We start from the raw sequence: 25,219 nt of genomic DNA, 5'->3' as shown, positions 1-25,219 counted from the left end.
TTGAGGCCAGGTGCCGTGGATCGATCTAATAGACATGCAAATTCATTAATGTATAAATTGAAGAGGATTGGACTAAGATTGCATCTCTGCCTCACCCCATGGCCTTGGGAAAAGAAGGCTGTTTGTTTGTCTCCTATTTTAACTGCACACTTACTATTTGTGTACATAGATTTAATTACATCATATGTTTTTCCCCCAATGCCGCTGTTGAGTAGTCTGTAGAAAAGGCCTGTAGAGGCTAAACCTAGTGCTTAAAGCCACTGAGGGACTGCATAGAGCTGAACTTAGGTTGACGCGCTTGCCGAACACTGCGAGACACAGACGACTTCGGAATCGGTTAATTTGCGATCATGGTTTATTTTTCTCACCAAAACATCTTCTAGTGTGAACAAAGTCCATGCACCATTACCGATGCGACTCGCCTGCCGCAGCATGACAGAGCGGTCGAAAACTGTGTGCTCTTCCCCTTTGCAGCACCTGACCCCTGACCCCGGAACAATAACTCCCACCTATGTAGACTCCCCTTTCGTGGTGCGCTGAGGACACCTACTGGCCCCATACAGACACGCAGTCACACAGAAATGGCTCATACAAGGCCCTCGTGCTAGATGGACTCAAAGGCCTTTGTGAAATCAACAACACATGCACAGGCCTTTCCTTTCTTCTCGTCTGATTCCTGCTCAGTCAGGGTGTGGAGGGTATTGATGTGGTCTGTTGTGCCAAAATTTGGTAAGAATCCAATTTGGCATTTATTCAAAACATTTTGGTCATTGATAAAACTATAAGTCTTTTATTCATAATGTTGCAAAAGGTTTTTCCCAGGTTACTATTTACACAGATTCCACGGTTGTTATTAGGGTCATATTTATCTCCATTTTTATAAAGTGGTGTTATTAAACCTTTATTCCATATGTCAGGGAAAGTGCCAACTGCTAGAATTATATTAAAGAGTTTGAGAATAGCCAATTTGAATTTATGGTCAGAATATTTGATCATTTCATTTAAGATGCTGTCGACTCCACAGGCCCGTTTAGCTTTCAGGGATCGGATGCTTTCCGTCAGTTCTTGCTCTGTTATTGAAGCATCTCGAGGGTTCTGGTTGTCTTTAATTACTATTTCTAAGGTTTTCCACTTGGTGTGTGTTTTGTTTTGGCCACTGTTCTTTGTAATATTGCTGTATAATTCAGTAAAATAATTCATCCAAATGCAGCCGTTTTGTATTGCCAGTTGATCTTGTGTTTTGTTTAGAGCCAGAACGGGTCTGACTCTACAGATTCTGTTTCAGAGAGCTGGGTTCTGGTGTGTTGGTCTTTCTTTGTGTGTGTTTGTATTGTTTTAAGGTGTCATAGTAATGAAGGCGTATTTTTTGGTTATTTGAGTCCATGTTTTTCGTTTGATAACTTTCTTAAAGTTTTCCTTGTATTTTTGCAATCATTGTCAAACCATTTGTTATTGTGTATTTGTTTTGGTTTTTGATTTGAGGTTTTTAAATTTAATAACGTTGCCAATTTATCAAAAATTGCGTTAATTTTGTCCACAGCAGTGTTTACACCATCATTATTGTGGGGAAATATTTCAGAAAGAAATAAATCGATTGAATATTGGATTTTGGCATTTTCAGATGCCTTTCGGTAGCTCTCCATGCTGTCTGACTTCCATCTGTATTCTGTGTGGTGTTGTACAGTTCACTGGGTTTAGAGGCCTCACAGTTAGCGTGTGCCCTCTTTAGATAGACCGTGATCTTGCTGTGGTCCGAGAGGGGTGTGAGTGGGTTGAGTGTGAAAGCTCTGAGAGACATTGGGTCCGGATCTGTTATGGCATAGTCTACCGTACTACTGCCAACAGCTGAACTAAGGCTGGGGGGAGCTCTGGCTGGGTTGTGGGGGCCTGTGTTGACTTGGTTGTGGGGTGTGTTGGTGATGCTGGTGATCCTGCGGGGGCTGGCGTGTCCTGGGTATCCTTGCTGGCAGTCTGGGCTGGTGGTGTCTAGGAGCTATGGGAGGTCTGGGAGGTCTGGAAGATCTAGGAGGTCTGGGTTGGATCTGTGCTGGCCGACTGCTCCTCTGGGCGGTGGTGAGGTTCCTGCTGAAGGCGACGTCCTTCAGGGTCTTGGCCAGGATGGGGACTGCTTCTCTGTACAGGTGTACATGGTCATACAGGTAGTCCAAACCTAGTATCGGGTGGTGAGCCAGGAACACATTGGGTTTTAGGGCACAGTCCCTGGAGACGCTGGCGTTCACCCTGTGTTTGGTGTGGGGGTGGAAGTCTCTTCTTGGCAGGAGGGTGGAGATGATGACTCTGCTGGTTGGGAAGGTGGTGGAGGCTTTTTCAGTCATTCTCCTGAGTGAGTCCGCCCCTCGCTCCTGTTGGGACCTTAGGTCGTTGGTGCCGGTGTGGACGATAATATGGCTGTGTGATCCCAGCTCAGCCACGGTCAAGAGCTCCAGGGCTCTCTGGGTGTTAGGGCACCAGATCTTCTCAACTCTATGTCTCGGAAAAAGTGTCATCTAGCAACTTCCCGTTGGGGTCCATGAGCAGGATAATTTCAGCCCTTCTGCCTAGGTGTGTTTGTGCAGTCTCAGTGGAGTGTGGAGTTGAATCCACTGGTGCTGGGGTGGGAGCATGGCTGTGGCTGGAGGTTGGAGCTAGTTGAGTGAGATGCGGAGAGCTCCCAGGGGTCGGGCTGTGTGGAGGCCTAGCAGGTGCAGGGCTGGTTTGGGTGGGGACGGTCTGGCTCTGAGGGGTGACTGTACGTAGAGAGCATCGTGTTTTCAGGCTCTCCTGTAGACTGAGCAGAGTTCTGTCCCTCTCCAGCAGCTCCTCTCTCAGTGCTGCTGTCTCTGCCTTACAGCTGTCTCTGTCGCTTCTCAGCTGCTTCACCTCCTCACTGAGGGAGTCCAGCTGTCTGCCATGACTGGTTCTGTCCTGCTGAAACTCTCTCAGCCGAGTGTTGAGTATGTCCTCCTGTTCTCTCCTGAAGATGGTCAGGGTATTCTGGAAGGAGGGGGAGTTAGGCTGCTGTTGGTCCAACTGTTCCCTGAGCTGTACCAGCTCTATCTCCAACTGTTCCCTCATGATGTTCAGAGCCTCTGAGTGCTCTAGTAGGGGAGGGTCAGTGTCAGCGTCTGCAGGCTCTCTGTCAGGCGTGGGGAGAGAAGAGGTGGAGCTTTTGCTTCCGTGGGTTGGTGGGGTATTTGTAAGATCCTCTTTCTCCTTTTGAGCCCTGAGTTTCATGGCGGGGAAGTCACCCTCAAGCTTTGCCAGATATCCTTGAATCATGGCAGTTCCATTTTTAAACAGGTTGACTGTCATGATGCTTGTCTGGGTCATTTTCCTCCAGTACACTTATCTTCCATCCATTGCAGATACCTGCTCTCTTTACTGAGGAGTAGTGGGAACTGATGACATCCAGCCAGGCACAAGCTTCATCAGTGTAGAAGATTAAGCTACATGCCCTCCCATCTTTGTACAGGTCGAGAAAGAGCGTTTCTGGTCTTGCCCGGAGAACTTGTTGTTTATATTTGCAGTCCTGCTTTTTACAGCTGGGGGATATTTTATTGCCTCAGAGCAGGTAGACATCATGATACAGCAGGTAACTCTCTGAGGGCTCGGACTTTTGATTTATGACAGGAAAGTTGCTACTGCTGCCACTGATGCCATTGCTAGGCAACCGCACAACTGTTGTTAAGCTAGTGAAAGCTAGTTAGCTGTTAGCTTTAATATTTCAGTTGGGATTTTATTTGTCATTTATTTGTCATTTAAAGTGTTAAAACTTACTGTCAGTGTCCAAAAGTTGTCACTTAGCCTTCTTGTTTGTTTAGTTGAGTCCTCCTCTGTCGTCTTCTTTTCTTTTCTTCTGGTTGTTTTGACTGCTTAGGTTAGCAACGATGTATCCAACCAGCTAAATGTCTTGATCTTTGTCTTGATCTTTGTCTCCAGGGTCCTGTTCAGCTGTTTCTCCTCTTTCTCTTCTCTGGCTTGTTGTGTTGACTTCTGTATTCAAGTTCTTTACTATTTTTCAGTGATTGTCTTATTTCTGAACAGAAAACAGTAACATTGTTCAGGAGCTGTTCTTAAGCATGTTCTCTCTCTCACCTGTCTGTCTGTCTCTCACCTGTCTCTCTGTCTCACCTGTCTGTCTCTCACCTGTCTGTCTCTCTGTCTCACCTGTCTGTCTCTCACCTGTCTGTCTGTCTCTCTCTCACCTGTCTGTCTGTCTCTCACCTGTCTCTCTGTCTCACCTGTCTGTCTCTCAGTCTCTCTCACCTGTCTGTCTGTCTGTCTGTCTCTCATCTGTCTGTCTCTCAGTCTCTCTCACCTGTCTGTCTCTCTCACCTGTCTGTCTGTCTCTCACCTGTCTCTCTGTCTCACCTGTCTGTCTCTCACCTGTCTGTCTCTCTGTCTCACCTGTCTGTCTCTCACCTGTCTGTCTCTCAGTCTCTCTCACCTGTCTGTCTCTCTCACCTGTCTGTCTGTCTCTCTCACCTGTCTGTCTGTCTCTCTCTCACCTGTCTGTCTGTCTGTCTCTCACCTGTCTGTCTCTCTCACCTGTCTGTCTGTCTGTCTCTCATCTGTCTGTCTCTCACCTGTCTGTCTGTCTGTCTGTCTCTCATCTGTCTGTCTCTCACCTGTCTCTCTGTCTCACCTATCTGTCTCTCACCTGTCTGTCTCTCAGTCTCTCTCACCTGTCTGTCTCTCTCACCTGTCTGTCTGTCTCTCTCTCACCTGTCTGTCTCTCTCTCACCTGTCTGTCTGTCTGTCTCTCATCTGTCTGTCTCTCAGTCTCTCTCACCTGTCTGTCTGTCTGTCTCTCATCTGTCTGTCTGTCTCTCATCTGTCTGTCTCTCAGTCTTTTTCACCTGTCTGTCTCTCAGTCTCTCTCACCTGTCTGTCTTTCTCTCACCCGTCTGTCTCTCTGATTTGATGAATCTGTGAACTGATCTGACATTTTGTTCAAAGACGAGGAAATTATTAAAATATGAGACAGTTTTGAAATCAGTGATGAAAGAATATTATAATCCAAACATGCTGAACTCAGGTCACAGGTCACACAGGTCACACAGGTCACAGGTCACACAGGTCTCACAGGTCACACAGGTCACAAGTCACACAGGTCACACAGGTCTCACAGGTCACACAGGTCACAAGTCACACAGGTCACAAGTCACACAGGTCACAGGTCACACAGGTCACACAGGTCACAAGTCACACAGGTCACAAGTCACACAGGTCACAGAGGTCACAGGTCACACAGGTCACAAGTCACACAGGTCACAGGTCACACAGGTCACAAGTCACACAGGTCACAGGTCACACAGGTCACACAGGTCACAAGTCACACAGGTCACAGGTCACACAGGTCACACAGGTCACACAGGTCACAGGTCACACAGGTCACAGGTCACACAGGTCACACAGGTCTCACAGGTCACAGGTCTCACAGGTCACACAGGTCTCACAGGTCACACAGGTCACACAGGTCACACAGGTCTCACAGGTCTCACAGGTCACACAGGTCTCACAGGTCACAAGTCACATAGGTCACACAGGTCTCACAGGTCACACAGGTCTCACAGGTCACAAGTCACACAGGTCACAGGTCACACAGGTCACACAGGTCACACAGGTCACACAGGTCACACAGGTCACAGGTCACACAGGTCTCACAGGTCTCACAGGTCTCACAGGTCTCACAGGTCTCACAGGTCACACAGGTCACAGGTCACAGGTCTCACAGGTCTCACAGGTCTCACAGGTCACACAGGTCTCACAGGTCTCACAGGTCTCACAGGTCTCACAGGTCACACAGGTCTCACAGGTCTCACAGGTCTCACAGGTCTCACAGGTCACAGGTCTCACAGGTCACACAGGTCACAGGTCACACAGGTCACAGGTCACACAGGTCACAGGTCACACAGGTCTCACAGGTCTCACAGGTCACACAGGTCACAGGTCACACAGGTCACAGGTCTCACAGGTCACATGGACAAGTCTTTACAGTCTTTACTTTAACAGTGTGTTAGCTGCTTTAGCGGTGTAGTCACTGTCATCTTTGGTCCTCAGGAGGAGTATTATGGGATGGAGCTGATCCTGGCTGACAGGGACCTGGTGGAGCAGGGGGCTGATGAGATCCTGAAGGATGCTGATGTGACTGATGTGGCGTTCCTGGTGGTGGGCGACCCGTTCGGGTGAGTCATGTTGTCCACGTATCAGAACTGTAGCAGCAGCTTGTATTGATCCCACAGCTCTGAGGTCTGCTGAGTCAGCACATGTGACCACAGAGCTTCTCTCAGAACCGCTCGGACTTCATTTCTGCACATTTCTCCCCAAAACCACCAGATTCCTCCCGACTTAATAACAGAGTGCAGAGCGTCTGCAGCTGCAGTCGGAGACTCTGTTGACTTTTGTTCATGTGAACGTTGGTTTTACAGTTTACATGAAACGAGGAGCTGCAGCTTGTTTCGTCCCCTCAGGATAAAAATGGACATTTTGTTTTTTCATCTCATCTGTGACCTCAGCAGCTGAACGGTACTCTGAGGTCCAGCCTGCACAGCTAGATGTTCTGTTTCCACAGTCTCTGCTGCTCCTCACCCTCATCCTCATCTTCACCTTCACCCTCATTGTCATCCTCATCCTCACCCTCATCCTCATCTTCATCCTCACCCTCATCTTCATCCTCATCTTCATCTTCATCTTCACCTTCACCCTCATCTTCATCCTCACCCTCATCTTCATCCTCACCCTCATCCTCATCTTCACCTTCACCCTCATTGTCATCCTCATCCTCACCCTCATCTTCATCCTCACCCTCATCTTCATCCTTATCTTCATCCTCATCTTCACCCTCATCTTCATTCTCACCCTCATCTTCATCTTCATCCTCATTTTCATCCTCATCCTCACCCTCATCTTCATCCTCATCTTCACCTTCACCCTCATCTTCATCCTCATCCTCACCCTCATCTTCATCTTCATCCTCACCTTCACCCTCATCCTCATCTTCATCCTCACCCTCATCTTCATCTTCATCTTCATCTTCATCTTCACCTTCACCCTCATTGTCATCCTCATCTTCATCCTCATCTTCACCCTCATCTTCATCCTCACCCTCATCTTCATCTTCATCTTCATCTTCATCCTCACCCTCACCCTCACCCTCATCTTCATCTTCATCCTCATCTTCATCCTCATCTTCATCCTCATCCTCACCCTCATCTTCATCCTCATCCTCATCCTCACCCTCACCCTCATCTTCATCCTCATCTTCATCTTCATCCTCACCCTCACCTTCACCCTCATCTTCATCCTCACCCTCATCTTCATCTTCATCTTCATCTTCATCCTCATCCTCATCCTCACCCTCATCTTCATCTTCATCTTCATCTTCATCCTCATCTTCATCCTCATCCTCACCCTCATCCTCACCCTCATCTTCATCCTCATCTTCATCCTCATCCTCATCCTCACCCTCATCTTCATCCTCATCTTCATCTTCATCTTCATCCTCATCTTCATCCTCATCCTCACCCTCATCTTCATCCTCATCCTCATCTTCATCCTCATCTTCATCATCCTTAGTTCCCAACAAAAACACGTTTCCTGTTGGTTTGATTCAAACTTCAGCTGTTTGAGGAAACGTCAAACTAAAGATTTGTGTTTTATAGATTTGTGTTTTATAGATTTGTGTTTTATAGATTTGTGTTTCAGTGTCGATGATGAAACTTGATGTGTGAATGTTTCCTCTGTGTGTCCCTGCAGAGCCACCACACACAGTGACCTCGTCCTGAGAGCAGTGCATGCTGGGATACCATACAAAGTCATCCACAACGCCTCCATCATGAATGCAGTGGGCTGCTGCGGCCTGCAGGTACGTCACACGACACACCTGTGTACCCCGAGCTGAGGCTGGCAGGCAGGCCGCGTGTTTAACCCCGAGCTGAGGCTGGCAGGCAGGCCGCGTGTTTAACCCCGAGCTGAGGCTGGCAGGCAGGTCGTGGGTTTTCTGTCTCTTTCTTCACTGAGCTTCATGAAGAAAACTCTGCTGTCAGAAGCAGCAGAAGTTTGGACGCAGTGATGAAGTTGTGTTCACTCTGTCTGCCGCCATCTTGTGCTTCTGTCCTGTGAAACGTTGTTAGTTCAGAATGAGCTCAGGATATTTCAGTGTTTCAAATGAACCTTTATTCTGTGACATGCCTGAATTTTTGCGACACATTTCATTTGACTTTTGTTGCATCTTCACTCACATCCCTGTTTTATTAGGGGAATCTTCTTTATTCCACTTTGTTATTGATGTTTGACGACACCTGAAATTATTTGCAGTATTTAATCTTTTAAGCACCAAAGTGATTTTTTTTTAAAGCAGAAATATGAAACATCTTTTGGTGTTTGATTATTGACAATATGATTTTCTTTGTCATTAGTGAAAGTACACTGATAAAACAACCAATTTAATTTTACGCAATACATTTTCACTATTTAATTTTTTTATTCTACACAGAACCAGTCTGATGGACCGTAAACAGTCCACCTCAGAAAATGATCAGCAGACATTTTGTTTGGTTTAGGATACAGACTGAGGTGTGAGTTTCCTGGATGCTGATTGGCTAAAGACGGAGCTGAGTTTTATTTACTTGTGTTGAATGAACAGTGAAAATGTTTCCTGTTGAGCTTCAGTTCAGATTTAAATTAATCTGAAACAGAAAAGAGAGAAAAGGAAAGAAACATAAAGTAGATGTCAGTAACATGATGAACAACGTCTGTTTATAAATACTGATATATAATATATAGTTCATCTGTATTATAACTGTATCGTGTGTGTGACAACAGGAAGAGACAAAATAAATAATTGAAATAAGTGAACTTATACAGAAGTTGACACGAGGCAGCGGAGGAAGAACAACTCACATCTTCTACTTCAGTGAAAATACCAGGATACAATATGAAAGTACTCTATTACAAGTGAAAGTAGTTCTGTTGAATACTCAAAGCTGCGACGTGTCGACTCTGTGGACAGAAGCAGTGTGAGCTCGTCGTCCTGTCAGCGATCCCGATCCGTTTCACAGCAGTTTAAAGTTTCTTGTAGTCGTTTAAGAACAAAAGTATTAAAATCTGAATATTTTTCAAATCAAAGGTTTCACAGATCCTGATCCAATCTGAGGAAACACGTCCAGAACATGTGGACAGATTCTGAGGTTAATGAAAGATCAGCTGACGGTCAACAGAACAGCGTCCAGCTGTGAGATCTGAGTGTGTTCTGGTTCAGGCAATGAGTTCTGAGTGTGTTCTGGTTCATGCAGTGAGTTCTGAGTGAGTTCTGGTTCAGGCAGTGAGTTCTGAGTGAGTTCTGGTTCAGGCAGTGAGTTCTGGTTCAGGCAGTGAGTTCTGAGTGTGTTCTGGTTCCGGCTGTGTAGTTTCATGTTGGATCTTCATGAGGCAGCTGACACGTCGCCTGTGAGTCAGAGCTCAGGTCAGAAACGCCCACGAGTCCCATCTGCTGATGAAACTCATTGAACTGATGTTGTTATAATAACGACTGTGACCTCATCAATAACTGACCTGTCAGAGCAGCCAATCAGAGAGCGGGAGCCAGCTGTCCACTCACACACAGATTAACATTAATGCTAAGAGAGTGGCCAGCAACTCCACTGGGAGGTCGTTAATATGCTAATGAGGGGCGTGGTATGTAAATGAGCTCCTGTTCCCTCCACTGGGAGGCGGTCCCATCAGCCCCTGCTGTCTGCTGGACCGGTACATTATGCAAATGACATGTCCAATCACAGACGAGCCTCCATGATTAATGTGAGCGACTGAAACAACCGAGTTTATCAAACAAAACAAAAAACTGACAGAAGAGAAATTTATCTTCATTTGAATTGTTTCACTATTGTTTGAATAGTTCGTCTTTATTTTATGATTTAATATAAATATTATTATAACTATATTATAAATATTATTATAACTATATTATCAGTAAATCTTCTGTGTTTGTTCACAATCAGTTTGTTGCTTTCAACATAGTTTGGTTCATTACAGTAAAAACACAAAATGTTTTATTTTCAACACGAGAGAACGATTTTATTAAATTAAAAATAAAGCTGACCTGAGACCAGCTGTCAGCTGCTGTTGATGGTTTTCTTGATCATGACCTCTGACCTGTGCTTGTTTGTTTGTGTGTGTGTGTGTGTGCGTGTGCGTGCGTGTGTGTGTGCGTGTGCGTGCGTGTGTGCCTGTGTGTGTGTGTCAGCTGTATAATTTCGGGGAGACGGTGTCGTTGGTGTTTTGGACGGACACGTGGAGACCAGAGAGCTTCTACGACAAAATCTGTAAAAACAGAACAGCTGGACTGCACACACTCTGTCTGCTGGGTGAGACACACACAAACACACACACACACACATGCACACACACACACACACACTTAATGGGTGTTTACAAGTGAAACTTAATGCGGGGCGTTCAAGAACCAAACTGAGCGTGGGGTGTCTGGGAACTCAAAAGAGACTTACTAACCTGGTGTTAAAGTAGTTAAGGTGGACTGGTTGTGTTGAGGTGGACTGGTTGTGTTAAGGTGGACTGGTTGTGTTGAGGTGGACTGGTTGTGTTGAGGTGGACTGGTTGTGTTGAGGTGGACTGGTTGTGTTGAGGTGGACTGGTTGTGTTAAGGTGGACTGGTTGTGTTAAGGTGGACTGGGTAGATGAGGAGCTCACTGGATGCAGCAGCTGGACGGTGTGTTCAGGGTCGAGCAGTTTATTCAGAGCAGACCACCATCAATCATCAACATGCTGACACTGAGGGGACCCCAGAGACCCTGAACACACCGTCCTGAGGGGGCTGAATAACCTGCTGGTGACTGTCAGAGTGTGTGTGTGTGTGTGTGTGTCTCCGCTAGTTGTTAATATTCAATACAGGAAATAAAAGAATAAAGGCCCAAAAAAACAGAGAAAGAGACAGACAGACACACAGAGACAACGCACTAAAAGAAACAGCTGGAAGAGCCCTTCATGCAATTAAGAGAACATTTTATCATTTCCAAATTCCAGTCAAAATCTGGCTTCACATATTTGATAGTGTCATCCAGCCCACTGCGCTGTACGGTAGTGAAGTCTGGGTCCACTCAGTCATCAGAGCTGAACCCGCTGGGACAAACATCCAGCAGAGTCTTTACATGCAGAGTTCAGCAGACACATTTTACACACACACAGACACACACCAACAAATGCATGTAGAGCAGAATGAGGCAGATACCCACTGATAATTAACATCCAACAGAGAACGCTCAACTTATAACCAGCTGAAATCAGCCAGAGACGCCCTCCACTCCAAAGCCTCCAGACTCAAGAGCTGAGCCCAGAAAAGAGCCCCTATGTCAGCTGGTACTGAGGCTGACTGCCCCCTCTCAGACAGTCTGACCAGCCTCACAACAACACTGCTCTCCAAACACCAATCAGAGCAAAGCACATTATAACACAATGTAAAAGAAACCTGCCGGGGAACATTGGAAAGAAGAAACTAAAAGCCAAAGTGGATCAGAACGTTATCTCGCCCTAAAAAGAGACGATGAAGAGCAGAACATCTCTCTGCTGTCAGAGATAGGAAGCAGAGACAGATGCTCACCAAGTACAGGCTCAGTGACCACAAACTGACCATCCAAACAGGAAGACACAAACAATCACGGCAACCAAAAGACAACACGAGAGAGAGAGAGAGAGAGAGAGAGAGAGAGAGAGAGAGAGAGAGAGAGAGAGAGAGAGAGAGAGAGAGAGAGAGAGAGAGAGAGAGAGAGAGAGAGAGAGAGAGAGAGAGAGAGGAGAGAGAGAGAGAGAGAGAGAGAGGAGAGAGAGAGAGAGAGAGAGGGAGGGAGGGAGGGAGGGAGGGAGGGAGGGAGAGGAGAGAGAGAGAGAGAGGGAGAGGGGGAGAGAGGGGGAGAGAGAGAGGGAGGGGGAGAGAGAGAGGAGCAGCTGTGTCACTCGGTCCACTCAGACACTTCCTGCTGCACTGACACATACACAGACATCAGAACAAAACTCTACAACAACATCACACACAACCCCAAATTTCAGTGATTGACGACAGTGATTGACGAGTGATTGACGACAGTGATTGACGAGTTATTGACGACAGTGATTGACGACAGTGATTGACGACAGTGATTGACGAGTTATTGTCGAGTTATTGACGACAGTGATTGACGACAGTGATTGACGACAGTGATTGACGAGTTATTGACGACAGTGATTGTCGAGTTATTGACGACAGTGATTGTCGAGTTATTGACGAGTGATTGACGACAGTGATTGACGACAGTGATTGACGAGTTATTGACGACAGTGATTGTCGAGTTATTGACGACAGTGATTGTCGAGTTATTGACGAGTGATTGACGACAGTGATTGACGACAGTGATTGACGAGTTATTGACGACAGTGATTGTCGAGTTATTGACGACAGTGATTGTCGAGTTATTGACGAGTGATTGACGACAGTGATTGACGACAGTGATTGACGAGTGATTGACGACAGTGATTGACGAGTTATTGACGACAGTGATTGTCGAGTTATTGACGACAGTGATTGACGACAGTGATTGACGACAGTGATTGACGAGTTATTGTCGAGTTATTGACGACAGTGATTGACGACAGTGATTGACGACAGTGATTGACGAGTTATTGACGACAGTGATTGACGACAGTGATTGACGACAGTGATTGACGAGTTATTGACGAGTTATTGACGACAGTGATTGTCGAGTTATTGATTTAACATGATGACAGAAATAAACTGTGTTGTTTGAGAGAAAGTTTAACTGAATCAAATGTTTTGATCTGTTTTTATCTGCAGACATTAAAGTCAAAGAGCAGAGCATCGAGAACATGATGAGGTAAGAACCAGAACCAGAACCTCTTCGGGGTGGATCTGATGTGTTTAGCAGCTCCCAGCTGATGATGTCATGCTGATGTCACTCAGCTTTTATTTTCAGAGCGCGTGCGTAGCGGTCTGAGGTGAACCTCAGTGAGCGCGTGCGGAGAATGAGCTCACAGTAACCTCAGCCCTGAGTTCAGTCTGACAGGCAAATCGTCTCAGTACGACCCGAACGTCCTCTGCTCTGATTGGCTGATGGCCACGTCTGACTCAACACCTGGAGAGAAACCTCCACCTGTCTGTGAGGAGACTGAAGGTGACTCAGCACGTCCACGTGATGATTCACCGTCGACCCGACTGTCACTGACCAACAGAACTTTTCATGTTCAGTCGTCACAGAGCAGCTTTAACTTCATGTTAAACTTCTGAGATCTGAAAGAAGTTTGATCCACAAACAGCCAAAACCCAACAGGAAGTCGGCCATTTTGAATATAGTGCTTTTTTTTGTTTTACAGCCGTTGTTGTTTAACAAAATCCTGCTGGTGCAGTAAATACTTGTCAGGTCACTTCCTGTTGTTTGTTCTGGCAGCTCAGTAATCTGCTTGTTTTTGTCGTATTGATTGTTGTATCGATGTTGATCTTTCAGAGGAAAGAAGATCTACGAGCCTCCTCGCTTCATGACAGTCAGTCAGGCTGCAGATCAGCTGATTCAGATCATCCAGAGGAGGAGAGAGGAGGGGGCGGAGCTAGGTGAGTGACAGCTTGTCAGCTCTCTTCTGATTGGCTCAACAGATTACAGACACACTGAATGTTTTTTATTAACAAACAGGATGTGAACAGGTCGACACTGTCAGTCACAGTAACAATAGGCTCGTTGGAGATGAACTGCGCCTCGCCTGGAAGGTGGACGAGACCAGGCGGCGGCAGCAGGCGGCGGTGACAGAAAGCTGCAGTCCAGTCGGACAGTTTCCAGCCGCCGTCAAAGAAAATACAGGAAGTCACAGAAATATTTACATCCTGTTAGATCCACCTGTAGGCTACCTGTAGTTTGCAGAACACGTAGTTAATGGGCAGATGTGGTGTGATTTTTACTATTTAATCTCACAAATGTAACAAATAGAAATACAAACTTTGTACCAATGAATTGATCAGACTTTTTAGGTTCACGGTTTTGAGGTCATACAAAGTGGATTTTTCTAAAATGATAACTACTTTTCACTGTGGTCTAAATTTGTCAATCAAAACTTTTTAGTTGTTTAAGATGCCACTGTTGTGATTGAGGTGAGAATCAGAACGACTGGGCCGATGTGCTCTTGGAAGTCATATTTATTGAATAAGAATTGCCTACAAAGTAGATTTATGTAAAGGCGCTGTCATTTATTAATCATACAATCCCTAAATGTAAGAAATTGAACTACTGAATTAACAGTCCAAACGTCCTCACAGCTACATATAGAGGCTGCACATGGGGAGGACGAGCAGCAAAGGTTTTATAATCTTTATTTATTGATGTATTTATATTTGTAATTATATACAGTATATATGTGGGAATATGTGTGTATCTGGCATTGTATTCTATCCTTTGTTCTTTGTGTCTGCCTTGTAAAGCACTGATTGCTCGTTTTGATAAGTGTTATATAAATAACCTTTATTATTATTATTATTATTATTATTATTATTATTATTATTATTATTATCATCAACCACACAAAATGTTTGCTAACAGATTAAACCTTCATAGCACAACATGAGATTCATATAATCTAGCATTAAATATATATATATAGTCCTAACTAAGAGCCAATCAGCTCTGTGATCAGGCGACAGCCAGGCATTTCCCATCATGCCCTGCGGTCTTGCAGTCGGTGGAGAGCAACTGCGGTGCCTGGCTCTAAAAAATGCGGCCGCCTTGATCTCGTGAGGTTATCGTTGCCGGCGCGTGCATGACGTCAGAGCAAGTCGGGATGAAGTCGGACACAAATCTAACCGGCATGCATTGCGCGGTGGTCGCCGGTGATCGAGTCTGCGCAGGCCTGGCTCATCTCGAACGAGCCTACTGTCACATGAGATATGAAGCCCCGCCCACCAGTCACATGACCAGAAGTTATCTGAAATGGTCAAATCAGAGAAAACTCTGAGATTAATGTTTAAAATGTGAGCAAGTAACTTTAAACACAGTTATCAGTGATGTCACTAGAGTACACTGTGACATCACTGCATCAACGTTTGGACCGTTGATCTGCCGAGTCTGTTTCTCTGGTTTGAATGTGACTAAAGATCAAAAGCTCGGGGATGTGTTCAAGGGCTGCTGGGAAATATTTATAATTATTAGTATTAATATAAATATTTTATTAACTATAAGTCTGTTTGAGGTCGTCATGTGAGTCTTTGATGAACTAGCTGTTTCCATCCTGTTAGCATAGAAAGCTAACATGAAATCTGCTGATAAACTTCTCCTAGCATGTTAGCATGCTAACATGACCCTGTGCTACATGGCTGATGTAAATTGAACGTTAGCAGCTATCAGACTTGAAGCTCATGTTTCTGATTGGCTGCTGGGAGTGACAGCACCCTCCCACTCTGTCTTAAAGAGCCAATCAGCTGTTCTCAGACCTGCCTCTCTGCTCCCTTCAGGTGTGACAGAGAACACGGTGTGTGTGGGCGTGGCCCGGCTCGGCGCTGACGACCAGAGGATCTGCACCGCAACTTTACAACAGCTGGTGTCATGTGACCTTGGCGGCCCGCTCCATTCGCTGGTCATCACAGGTCGACTCCACCCGCTGGAGGTGGACATGCTGCAAGTGAACGCAGAGCCAAACGCACTGGAACACCTGCACATGCTCGACAGCTCCACCTACTGCTCGTAACTCACAGGTGCGTCTGTCTAAATACTGAAACCTGGTTCTGCCCTGAACCTCAGAACCAGGTCCTCACACACACACACACACACACACACTGCAGGACGCTCGTCATTAAAAAAACATTTATGATCCATAATTCTTGTTACGTCATCTAAACATCTGAGGGCTGATTTGTAGAAACATTTGAATTCTGGGAAACTGTCTGATGTGATGTCATCAATAGAGATGGAGATCAATAACACGCTCAGAGAAACAGAATCATTTATTACAGTTGAAAAAAGACTGAAACCCACCGGCTGGTCACATGGTTCGGTCACATGGTTTGGCACGTTAAAAACACAAAGTGACATCATATACACACTCACATAAACACACACACACCATGGACCAATCAGCTGGCAGCAGTCTGGTCCCAGCGCTGATGTCACAGGAAGGGGGGGGCGTCTGGACAGGAAAAAGGCTCAGATTGTCTCTGATGCATGATGAAGGCACTTACCCAGAATGCTTTGCTCCAGGAGGAGAAGGAGGGTCACACTGCCCGCCCACACGGAGGACAGGTAAGGGGGGGGGGGGGGAAAGGGGGGGGGGGGGGCAGTTTCAGTTCATCCAGATGCGTTGGAGTAAAGCATCATGGGAGATCAGTCAAGTTCTTAATGTCCCCCGAATCAGTCTGACCTTCAATGGGGGGGGGGGGGGGAATGGGTCACCTGCAGGTGATTGGTCCCAGGTGTTCAGAGGAGGAGGAGCTTCTACATGGCGGCAGCTTCAATCTGAACGTACAGCTGTCGAACTCCAGCCTGCAGAGAGACAGAAGGTTACCATGACGATGTGTCGCGTTCAGGTGACTGTTTGACGACGTGATGTGTCGTGATGCGTTCAGGTGCCTGTGTGAAGACGTGATGTGGCGTGAGGATGTAACGCAGTGTGGTGTGTTCAGGTGCCTGTGTGAGACGTGGCGTGGCGCATTCAGGTGCCTGTGTGAAGACGTGTCGTGATACGTTCAGGTGCCTGTGTGAGACACGTTGTGTCACGTTCAGGTGCCTGTGTGAGACACGTTGTGTCACGTTCAGGTGCCTGTGTGAAGAAGTGATGTGTTGCGTTCAGGTGCCTGTGTGAAGACAGATGCCTGTGTGAGGATAGAGCACAGTGTGGGGCATTCAGGTACCTGTTGAAGATGTGATGTTTCGTGTCGCGTTCAGGTGACTGTGTGAGACGTGTTGTGTTCAGGTGCCTGTGTGAGACGTGGCGCGTTCGAGTGCCTGTGTGAAGACGTGTTGTGATGCGTTCAGGTGCCTGTGTGAGACGTGTCGTGTCGCGTTCAGGTGACTTTGTGAGACGTGATGTGTTATGTTCAGGTGCCTGTGTGAGACGTGTTGTGTTCAGGTGCCTGTGTGAGACGTGGCGCGTTCGAGTGCCTGTGTGAAGACGTGTTGTGATGCGTTCAGGTGCCTGTGTGAGACGTGTCGTGTCGCGTTCAGGTGCCTGTGTGAGACGTGGCGCGGCGCGTTCAGGTGCCTGTGTGAGGATGGAGCACAGTGTGGGGCGTTCAGGTACCTGTTGAAGATGTGATGTGTTGTGTCGCGTTCAGGTGACTGTGTGAGGACGCGATGTGGCATGAGGATGTAACACAGTGTGGTGTGTTCAGGTGCCTGTGTGAAGATGTGATGTGGTGCATTCAGGTACCTGTGTGAAGATGTGGTGTGTCTGGCTGAGGATCCAGCGGGTGTCGGCGTCGGGGGCGACCAGCAGCTTCAATGTTCCGATGTAAACGTCGGTACACAGAGTCCAGAAGTGAGGCTCCTGCAGGTTGTAAACTCCCTGCAGCTGCTGCACCTGAACACAACACACCAGGAATTAGACTTGTCCCTGACATAGAAACAGACACATGGACATGTGGGCGTGGTCTGAACTCACCCTCTGATAACACTCTGGCAGGGCGTGGTCCAGTGACGGAGGAGTTCTCTGCATCAGGATCCCGATGGACTCTTTCAGTAACGGCACCACACTGAGGGTCAAAGGTCAGAGAGTTCTGAGAACAGACTGAGCATGTGCAAACTTCAGAGGCTCCACCCCTCACTGACATCACAACCTGGACACTCGCAAAAACCAAACGCACCCCCAACACGTGTACTACTGCTCACAGTACTAATATACCTGCTGCTATCATAGTTACTACAGCTGCAACCATCACTTATTTTAAGTATCACTTACAGGTACTAAAAAATGAATCAGTAGATTCTGAAGTGGAGTTTGGTCCGAGTTGTTCTCTGCAGCGGCTCTGATCCACGAGAAGAACCAGCAGAGTTTTAAGGAGTTCAGCAGTTTCCAGCTGCAGTAACCTGATGCCTGTGGTTGTATGAAGGCCTCTCAGCTGACCACAGCTCTGCTCTGCTGACTGTTTAAATCTGCAGCTGTGTTCCCTTCCAGCCTATCAAACCACATCAGCGCACATCAACTCCATTTATCACCGAGGCTTCTGGGAAATCTGACCGCTGCATTTACATCCAGAGGACCAGTGAGACGAGGACAGACTCCAGAACTGTTTCCAGTTCCATACCGGTGGTTTGGCATGTCGGAGCCCATTAAGTACTAATTGCACATTCTTTACATTAGTGCAAACCATTTTCCAAAGTATCCATCAGGTTCTCGATTGATTTGTTTCCTTCCAGGCAGACGCTGGTTTCAGGTCGTGTCTGAAGAATCAGCTGAAACCTGAGACAAAATCCATCAACGTGCACGTTCACTCAACACAGCCTCTCTGTTCCTGTGCTGCGTTCAGGGCGGCGCCGACATTTTAAAGCTGCTTAAAAGTTTCAATGTGAAAAAAAGACCAAAGTCACAAACTACAGAACGTTCTACGGATCATTGAGGAGGTTCCAGTTCTCCAGGAGGCTACGATGATTGGAAATGTTTTCTGGTCATGAAGGATGTTCTAGGGGATCTTCAACAAGTTCTAGGAGTTCTTCAGAAGTCCCCAATACTCAGTAAAGGGGTTCTCTATGAGGTTCTAGTGGTCACTGAAGAGATTCTAGGGGGAAGGCTTTACAGGTGTTTTAGAGGGTTCTACAGATTCCGTCTGCAGGTTCTCCAGAGAACCAAAGTGAAACCAGCGTCTGAAGGAAGGAACTCAACCGGAACATTAAAGCAGAACTTTCACTGGAAGAACAGCAGGAGGCAAACAGGAAGTGACCTCACTCTATTGTTCACCTACCTGCCAACACACAGTACTACTACAGGTACTGTAAGTAGTACTACGATGCTGGACTCAGACTAACTGTGATGATGTCATCACAGTGTGCAGTAACAGCAGTGTGCACATGATGAAGAGCGTCACCTGACTCCGATGAGGAGGGCGATCAGCATGGAGCAGATGGGATCAGCGATCATCAGGTCGTATTTCTGCATCAGCAGAGCCGAGATGATCACACCAACACTGCCCAGAGTGTCAGCGATGATGTGCAGCAGCACGCCTGCAACACACACACAGATATCATCTACACAACACACACACAGATATCATCTACACAACACACACAGATAACTCAGTGTGTCTTAAAGTTGACCAGCTGATGTATCATGTTGATGTCGTCATGTGACCTGAAGACAAACAGCTTGTTTACAACTTTCTTCAGATTTTATCAGTTTATCTAAAAATCAGCAAAAGTGGAGATACGAGGTTGTGACAGGACGGCTCTCCCTGCTGCTGCCTGGATCAGCAGCTCTGATGATGTGTGAGCGCCCCCCAGTGGCCACTGCTCCTCCTCGCACTGGAAATGTTTCAGCAGTTTTATTTTGATTTCAGGATTCAGTTTTCCAGCCAGGAGGATAATAATCAATAAACTTCTGATAATAAGGAGGATAATAATCAAACTTCTGATAATAAGGAGGATAATAATCAATAAACTTCTGATAATAAGGAGGATAATAATCAAACTTCTGATAATAAGGAGGATAATAATCAATAAACTTCTGATAATAAGGAGGATAATAATCAAACTTCTGATAATAAGGAGGATAATAATCAATAAACTTCTGATAATAAGGAGGATAATAATCAAACTTCTGATAATAAGGAGGATAATAATCAAACTTCTGATAATAAGGAGGATAATAATCAATAAACTTCTGATAATAAGGAGGATAATAATCATCAGTTTGTTCCCTCAGTAGTTTTAGATGAGTAAAGTTCTGCTCAGTCCAAATTAAATGTATTTAAAGTTCTTTATTGTTTATTTCAGGTGACATATTTCCATTACTGATTTTTGTTGTGTATATTTGTGTATTTATCCACACACACACACAGATATGTATTATTATTCTATACGTCTGTCGTGTATATTAAATATGGTTTATATGATAAACAATCAGTTACATTTCGGTTTGCTGTTTTAAAGCCACTTTTATTTTACATTATTGTTTTGTTTTGTTTCTGTCTTTTAAATCTGATCTGAAGCTCCTCATGACTCCTGCTGTCTGCCTCTCTGTCTGTCTGTCTGCCTGTCTGCCTGCCTCTCTGTCTGCCTGTCTGCCTACTTGCCTCTCTGTCTTTCTGTCTGCCTGTCTCTCTGTCTGTCTGCCTGTCTCTCTGTCTGCCTGTCTGCCTGTCTCTCTGTCTGTCTGTCTGTCTGTCTGTCTGCCTGTCTCTCTGTCTGTCTGCCTGCCTCTCTGTCTGTCTGTCTGTCTGTCTGTCTGTCTCTCTGTCTGTCTCTCTGTCTGTCTGTCTGCCTGTCTGCCTGCCTCTCTGTCTGTCTGTCTGTCTGTCTGCCTGTCTCTCTGTCTGTCTGCCTGCCTCTCTGTCTGTCTGTCTGCCTGTCTGTCTGTCTGCCTGCCTCTCTGTCTGTCTGTCTGCCTGTCTGTCTGTCTGTCTGCCTGTCTGTCTCTCTGTCTGTCTGCCTGCCTCTCTGTCTGTCTGTCTGTCTGCCTGTCTCTCTGCCTGTCTCTCTGTCTGTCTGCCTGCCTCTCTGCCTGTCTGCCTGCCTCTCTGCCTGTCTGTCTCTCTGTCTGTCTGCCTGCCTCTCTGTCTCTCTGTCTGTCTGCCTGCCTGTCTCTCTGTCTGTCTGTCTGTCTGCCTGTCTCTCTGTCTGTCTGCCTGCCTCTCTGTCTGCCTGTCTGCCTGTCTCTCTGTCTGCCTGTCTCTCTGCCTGCCTCTCTGTCTGCCTGTCTGCCTGTCTCTCTGTCTGCCTGTCTCTCTGTCTGTCTGTCTCTCTGTCTGTCTGTCTGTCTGCCTGTCTCTCTGTCTGTCTGTCTCTCTGTCTGTCTGCCTCTCTGCCTCTCTGTCTGCCTGTCTTTCCAGTAATAATCAATATAAATCCTCAGTCATCGCGTGTGCTTCAGTGACGGGTTGTTTCAGTTCATCATGTTTGTGTTGTGTTGTTGTGTTCTCACCCTGCAGGATCTGTTTACTGGACCCTTTCCCCGGAGTGAACTCGTCTGCAACGACAAACACTTCACATTTAAAACAGGACCGACTGAAGTCATTTTAAAACACATGAAGAGGAGGAGGTCAAGAACCGGTGCTGTAAACCAAGACCAGAATGTGTCAGCACAGAGACGAGACCAGGACTGAGTCAAGACCACGAGTCCACGAGTCCAAACTCACGACACACAAAACGTGGAACATGTAAACCAGGCGTTGTGTATGTGTAACAGTACCATGATAAATGTGTCATTAAATAATTAAAAAGGCTCCGCAGAGGGAAATCTGTCTTTGTTGTCTATGAACAGTCGGGTCGTCTGCAGCTCTTCCACATGATGACGTCTCTGCAGCTGAAGGCTTGAAATAAAAACCCTTCCTCTAAAACCAATAAGAGTAAAAATGCAGACTTACCGTGACAGTGTGGCTCCTCATGTCCCCCGTGACTGTGTCCATGTCCCCCGTGACTGTGTCCATGTCCCCCGTGACTGTGTCCATGTCCCCCGTGACTGTGTTTGTCCTGGTGGTCGTGTCCTCCGTGACTGTGGCCGTGATTCAGACTGCCATTAAACAGAGAGTGGCTGTGGCCGTGACCTGAGAGAGACAGACAGGTTAGACAGGTGAGGTTCTGCTGAGCCGTAGTGAGGTGCTGGTGAACTGTTGTGAGGTTCTATAGGCATAGTTCTAGAGAGGTGCTTTAAGGTTCCAGGTTCTGCAGAACTTACCTCCCTCTCCATGTGAGTGTCCGTGGCCTCCGTGCTGGAAAACAAAGATCCCGATCAGGTTGACGATCAGACCCGCTACAGAGACAGGAAGCAGCCGGTCGTGGTGAACGTCAGGAGGCTCCAGAGCTCTCTGACAGGGAGACGGGTCAACACAGACAGACGGGTTAATACAGACAGACAGACAGATCTGTGAGTGTGTGTGTGTGTGTGTGTGTGTGTGTGTGTGTGTTTTACCTCGACTCCTTCAGAGAAGATGAAGAAGGCTGTGAAGATGAGGAAGAGTCCGTTGACGAAGCCGGCCAGAACCTCAGCTCTGACATAACTGAAACACAGAACACACACACACACTGAGGTTCTGCAAGGACAACAAATACCACAGAGACCGTCGGACCTGACCGACAGAGCGCAGATCAGCACCGTCGGACCTGAGTAATAGAGAGATGGTCTTACCCGTAAGAGAAGCTGTCATTGGATCTCCACCTGGAGATGACGGAGGCTGCCAGACCTGCCAGCAGAGCGGTGCAGTCGAAGAACATGTGGAAGGAGTCTGAGATCAGACCTAAACTGAAGAGGACATACAACACACACGTCAAACACACAACACACACGTCAAACACACAACAGGCAGAATGATGATTTTACGAGTTGTTGAGTTGGAGACACTTTATAAACTGTGTGAAACTCTGTCTCTGACTGATTCTGACTTATTTGTTCCTTCTTGTAAATTCAGCAAATGTTCTACATGAACTTCTTTCTGTCTTTGAGTAGAAACATGGAGTCTGTTTGTCAGTGATGGACGGGTTTGTTTCATACAGAGCAGGAAGTGACATCACATCACAGGTCACTCAGACACAGGTTAATGTAGCTGTGAACTGACACAGAGCTGAACACTGTGATCGATCACTCAGGACAGATGTTCAGGTCAGGTATGAGCACAGTCTGCTGTCAGTAGATCAGAGTCTCTGTCCTGCCACCTGTGTGGAAACACCTGCAGTCGTTTCTCCTTTCATTTCACACCCATCTGTTTATATTATTGATTACAATTACTGATCATTCATGTTTTCATCACTTTAATGTTGCAGCTGGTGAAGATGGAGCTCATTTTAATGACTTTATATAATGATGAGAAGTTTCATCTGTAAAAATACATCGTCAGTTATTATGGATCCCGTCAGTAAAAGTCAAAAGAGACTTGACAGGTAAAGTACAAGCACCTAAAAACTGTATTTAAACTGAAAACAGACAGTTTTCTGCTTCATCGTCTCATTATGGAATAAATGTCACAATGTGAAGTACAAACATGAACCATCAGTGTTTACATTAATTCTCTAAACCTCACTATCACTGTACAACATGTCTCCTCTGAGACACGCTCACCTGGGAAATGGAGGTTAACTGATGTCTTTGTATAACAGAAGAATGATTAAATAAACTCATGCTTCATCCTATTCTTGTTCCTGTGTGTGACCGAGGATAAACACCAACTGTTAGTGAGTACTGTCTCTGTGTCAGTGTCTCTGTGTCAGTACTGTCTCTGAGTCAGTGTCTCTGTGTCAGTACTGTCTCTGTGTCAGTACTGTCTCTGAGTCAGTACTGTCTCTGTGTCAGTACTGTCTCTGAGTCAGTACTGTCTCTGAGTCAGTGTCGGTACTGTCTCTGAGTCAGTGTCTCTGTCTCTGTGTCTGTGTCAGTGTCTCTGTGTCAGTGTCTCTGAGTCAGTGTCTCTGAGTCAGTGTCTCTGTGTCAGTGTCTCTGTGTCAGTGTCTCTGAGTCAGTGTCGGTACTGTCTCTGAGTCGGTACTGTCTCTGAGTCGGTGTCTCTGTGTCAGTGTTGGTACTGTCTCTGAGTCAGTGTCTCTGTCAGTACTGTCTCTGAGTCGGTGTCTCTGTGTCAGTGTCTCTGTCTCTGAGTCAGTGTCGGTACTGTCACTGTCTCTGAGTCAGTGTCTCTGTCTCAGTGTCTCTGTGTCAGTGTCTCTGTCTCTGTGTCAGTGTCTCTGTCTCTGTGTCAGTGTCTCTGTCTCTGTGTCTCTGAGTCAGTATCTCTGTGTCAGTGTCTCTGTGTCAGTGTCTCTGTCTCAGTGTCTCTGTCTCAGTGTCTCTGTGTCAGTGTCTCTGTCTCTGTGTCTCTGAGTCAGTATCTCTGTGTCAGTGTCTCTGTGTCAGTGTCTCTGAGTCAGTGTCTCTGTGTCAGTGTCTCTGTGTCAGTGTCAGTACTTACCAGTAATCAGATATGAGCTGGAGTTAAACTGTGCTGTAGCTCCGCCTCCTCACATCAGATACAATATATCAATAAATATCAGATCACAGTGGACTTTAGTTTGTAACTGAGCCGACACTGAACAGCTGGATGAGAAATCTGCAGACAGCTGACGGGTCGAACAGCTCAGTTCTGTTCAGATCCTCCGAGTCTGTGATGAAGCTCATTGATAATAATAATAATAATAATAATAATGATAATAATATATTAGTCAGAATATCAGTTATCACTTTCTAATAATGTTTAATATCACTTTTTATACACTGAACGTGTCCTTGTGATACATAAAGTACATTTTCATTATAATACTTATGTACTTTTACTTGACATCTACTTGTAATTAAGTATTTATACTTTGTGGTATTAGTGCTGTTACTTTAGTAAAATATCGAGTATTTCTTCCACCTCTGATCAATAAAAACACATCTGTTGTTATAAATGACAGGAAGCACGCGCGCGCACACTCAGCTCCTCCATGCTAACACATACGTGGCACTGAGCAGAACAAACAGACAGCAGCTGATGCTAACACTGTTAGCTTACCTGTTACTCCAGATTCCGTACGATAACTCCACGAAGGCGAAGGACAGGTTGAGACAGAGGAAGAAGAAAAGGTTCCTGGAGGTTTTATCCGCGAGGATCGACCTGAAAAACACCAAACAATCACCACAGCTCCATCACAGCAGGCACGAACCCGGCAAAGATCCGGGTCAGTATCACCTGGCGTCCACACTCACACCGTCATTAACCCGTGTTAATATCCGACAGAGCGATGAAACACAGTTTAATAACGACGTCGTTGGCACCGGGGCACATCTGTTCAGGCTAGCCGGTTAGCATCCGGCTAGCGGCGTCTCGTTAGAGTCAGCTGGTGCTCCGTTAGCTCCGTTAGCCGCTGTTAGCTCAGTTAGCAGTTAGCAGCGGTGAGTTTACCTGAACCATCCTGAAAGCTTCAGCAGCAGGTTGAACTTGGCGGGTTTGTACTCGTCGTCTTTAATTGATAAAGGTAACATCTTCACACCTGAACACACACACACACTGACACACACACTCACTGGATACACTTAGCTACGGGATGCTAACTGTCAACTTCCGCTT

General features: G+C 46.3%; 2 protein-coding genes across 2 annotated transcripts in view; one reads left to right on the top strand and one right to left on the bottom strand.

The window, feature by feature from the left end:
- dph5 (diphthamide biosynthesis 5) overlaps nucleotides 1-21,417 on the top strand; it is a 26,187-nt gene extending 4,770 nt beyond the window's left edge. Inside the window, exons 2-8 of the mRNA XM_073475994.1 lie at nucleotides 6,064-6,188; nucleotides 7,759-7,867; nucleotides 10,244-10,364; nucleotides 12,842-12,881; nucleotides 13,509-13,612; nucleotides 15,497-15,736; nucleotides 21,116-21,417. Coding sequence (XP_073332095.1) covers nucleotides 6,064-6,188; nucleotides 7,759-7,867; nucleotides 10,244-10,364; nucleotides 12,842-12,881; nucleotides 13,509-13,612; nucleotides 15,497-15,729 — 732 coding nt within the window. The 3' untranslated portion in view covers nucleotides 15,730-15,736; nucleotides 21,116-21,417. The remainder of the gene's footprint in view (nucleotides 1-6,063; nucleotides 6,189-7,758; nucleotides 7,868-10,243; nucleotides 10,365-12,841; nucleotides 12,882-13,508; nucleotides 13,613-15,496; nucleotides 15,737-21,115) is intronic.
- On the bottom strand, nucleotides 15,968-25,219 carry slc30a7 (solute carrier family 30 member 7). The gene is made up of 11 exons (XM_073475993.1): nucleotides 25,055-25,219; nucleotides 24,665-24,766; nucleotides 22,312-22,425; nucleotides 22,096-22,183; nucleotides 21,862-21,991; nucleotides 21,551-21,730; nucleotides 21,109-21,153; nucleotides 19,058-19,193; nucleotides 17,638-17,728; nucleotides 17,407-17,556; nucleotides 15,968-16,520 (listed from the first exon to the last, which is right to left on the bottom strand). The coding sequence occupies exons 1-11, from the start codon at nucleotides 25,132-25,134 to the stop codon at nucleotides 16,473-16,475; spliced, it is 1,164 nt and encodes a 387-aa protein (XP_073332094.1). The 5' UTR covers nucleotides 25,135-25,219; the 3' UTR covers nucleotides 15,968-16,472.

This window comes from Pagrus major, chromosome 11 (assembly GCF_040436345.1).
Source record: "Pagrus major chromosome 11, Pma_NU_1.0".
NCBI classification, from domain to species: Eukaryota; Metazoa; Chordata; class Actinopteri; order Spariformes; family Sparidae; genus Pagrus; species Pagrus major.
Note: the sequence above shows the minus strand (reverse complement) of the source record. Positions and strands in the feature narration are given on the sequence as shown.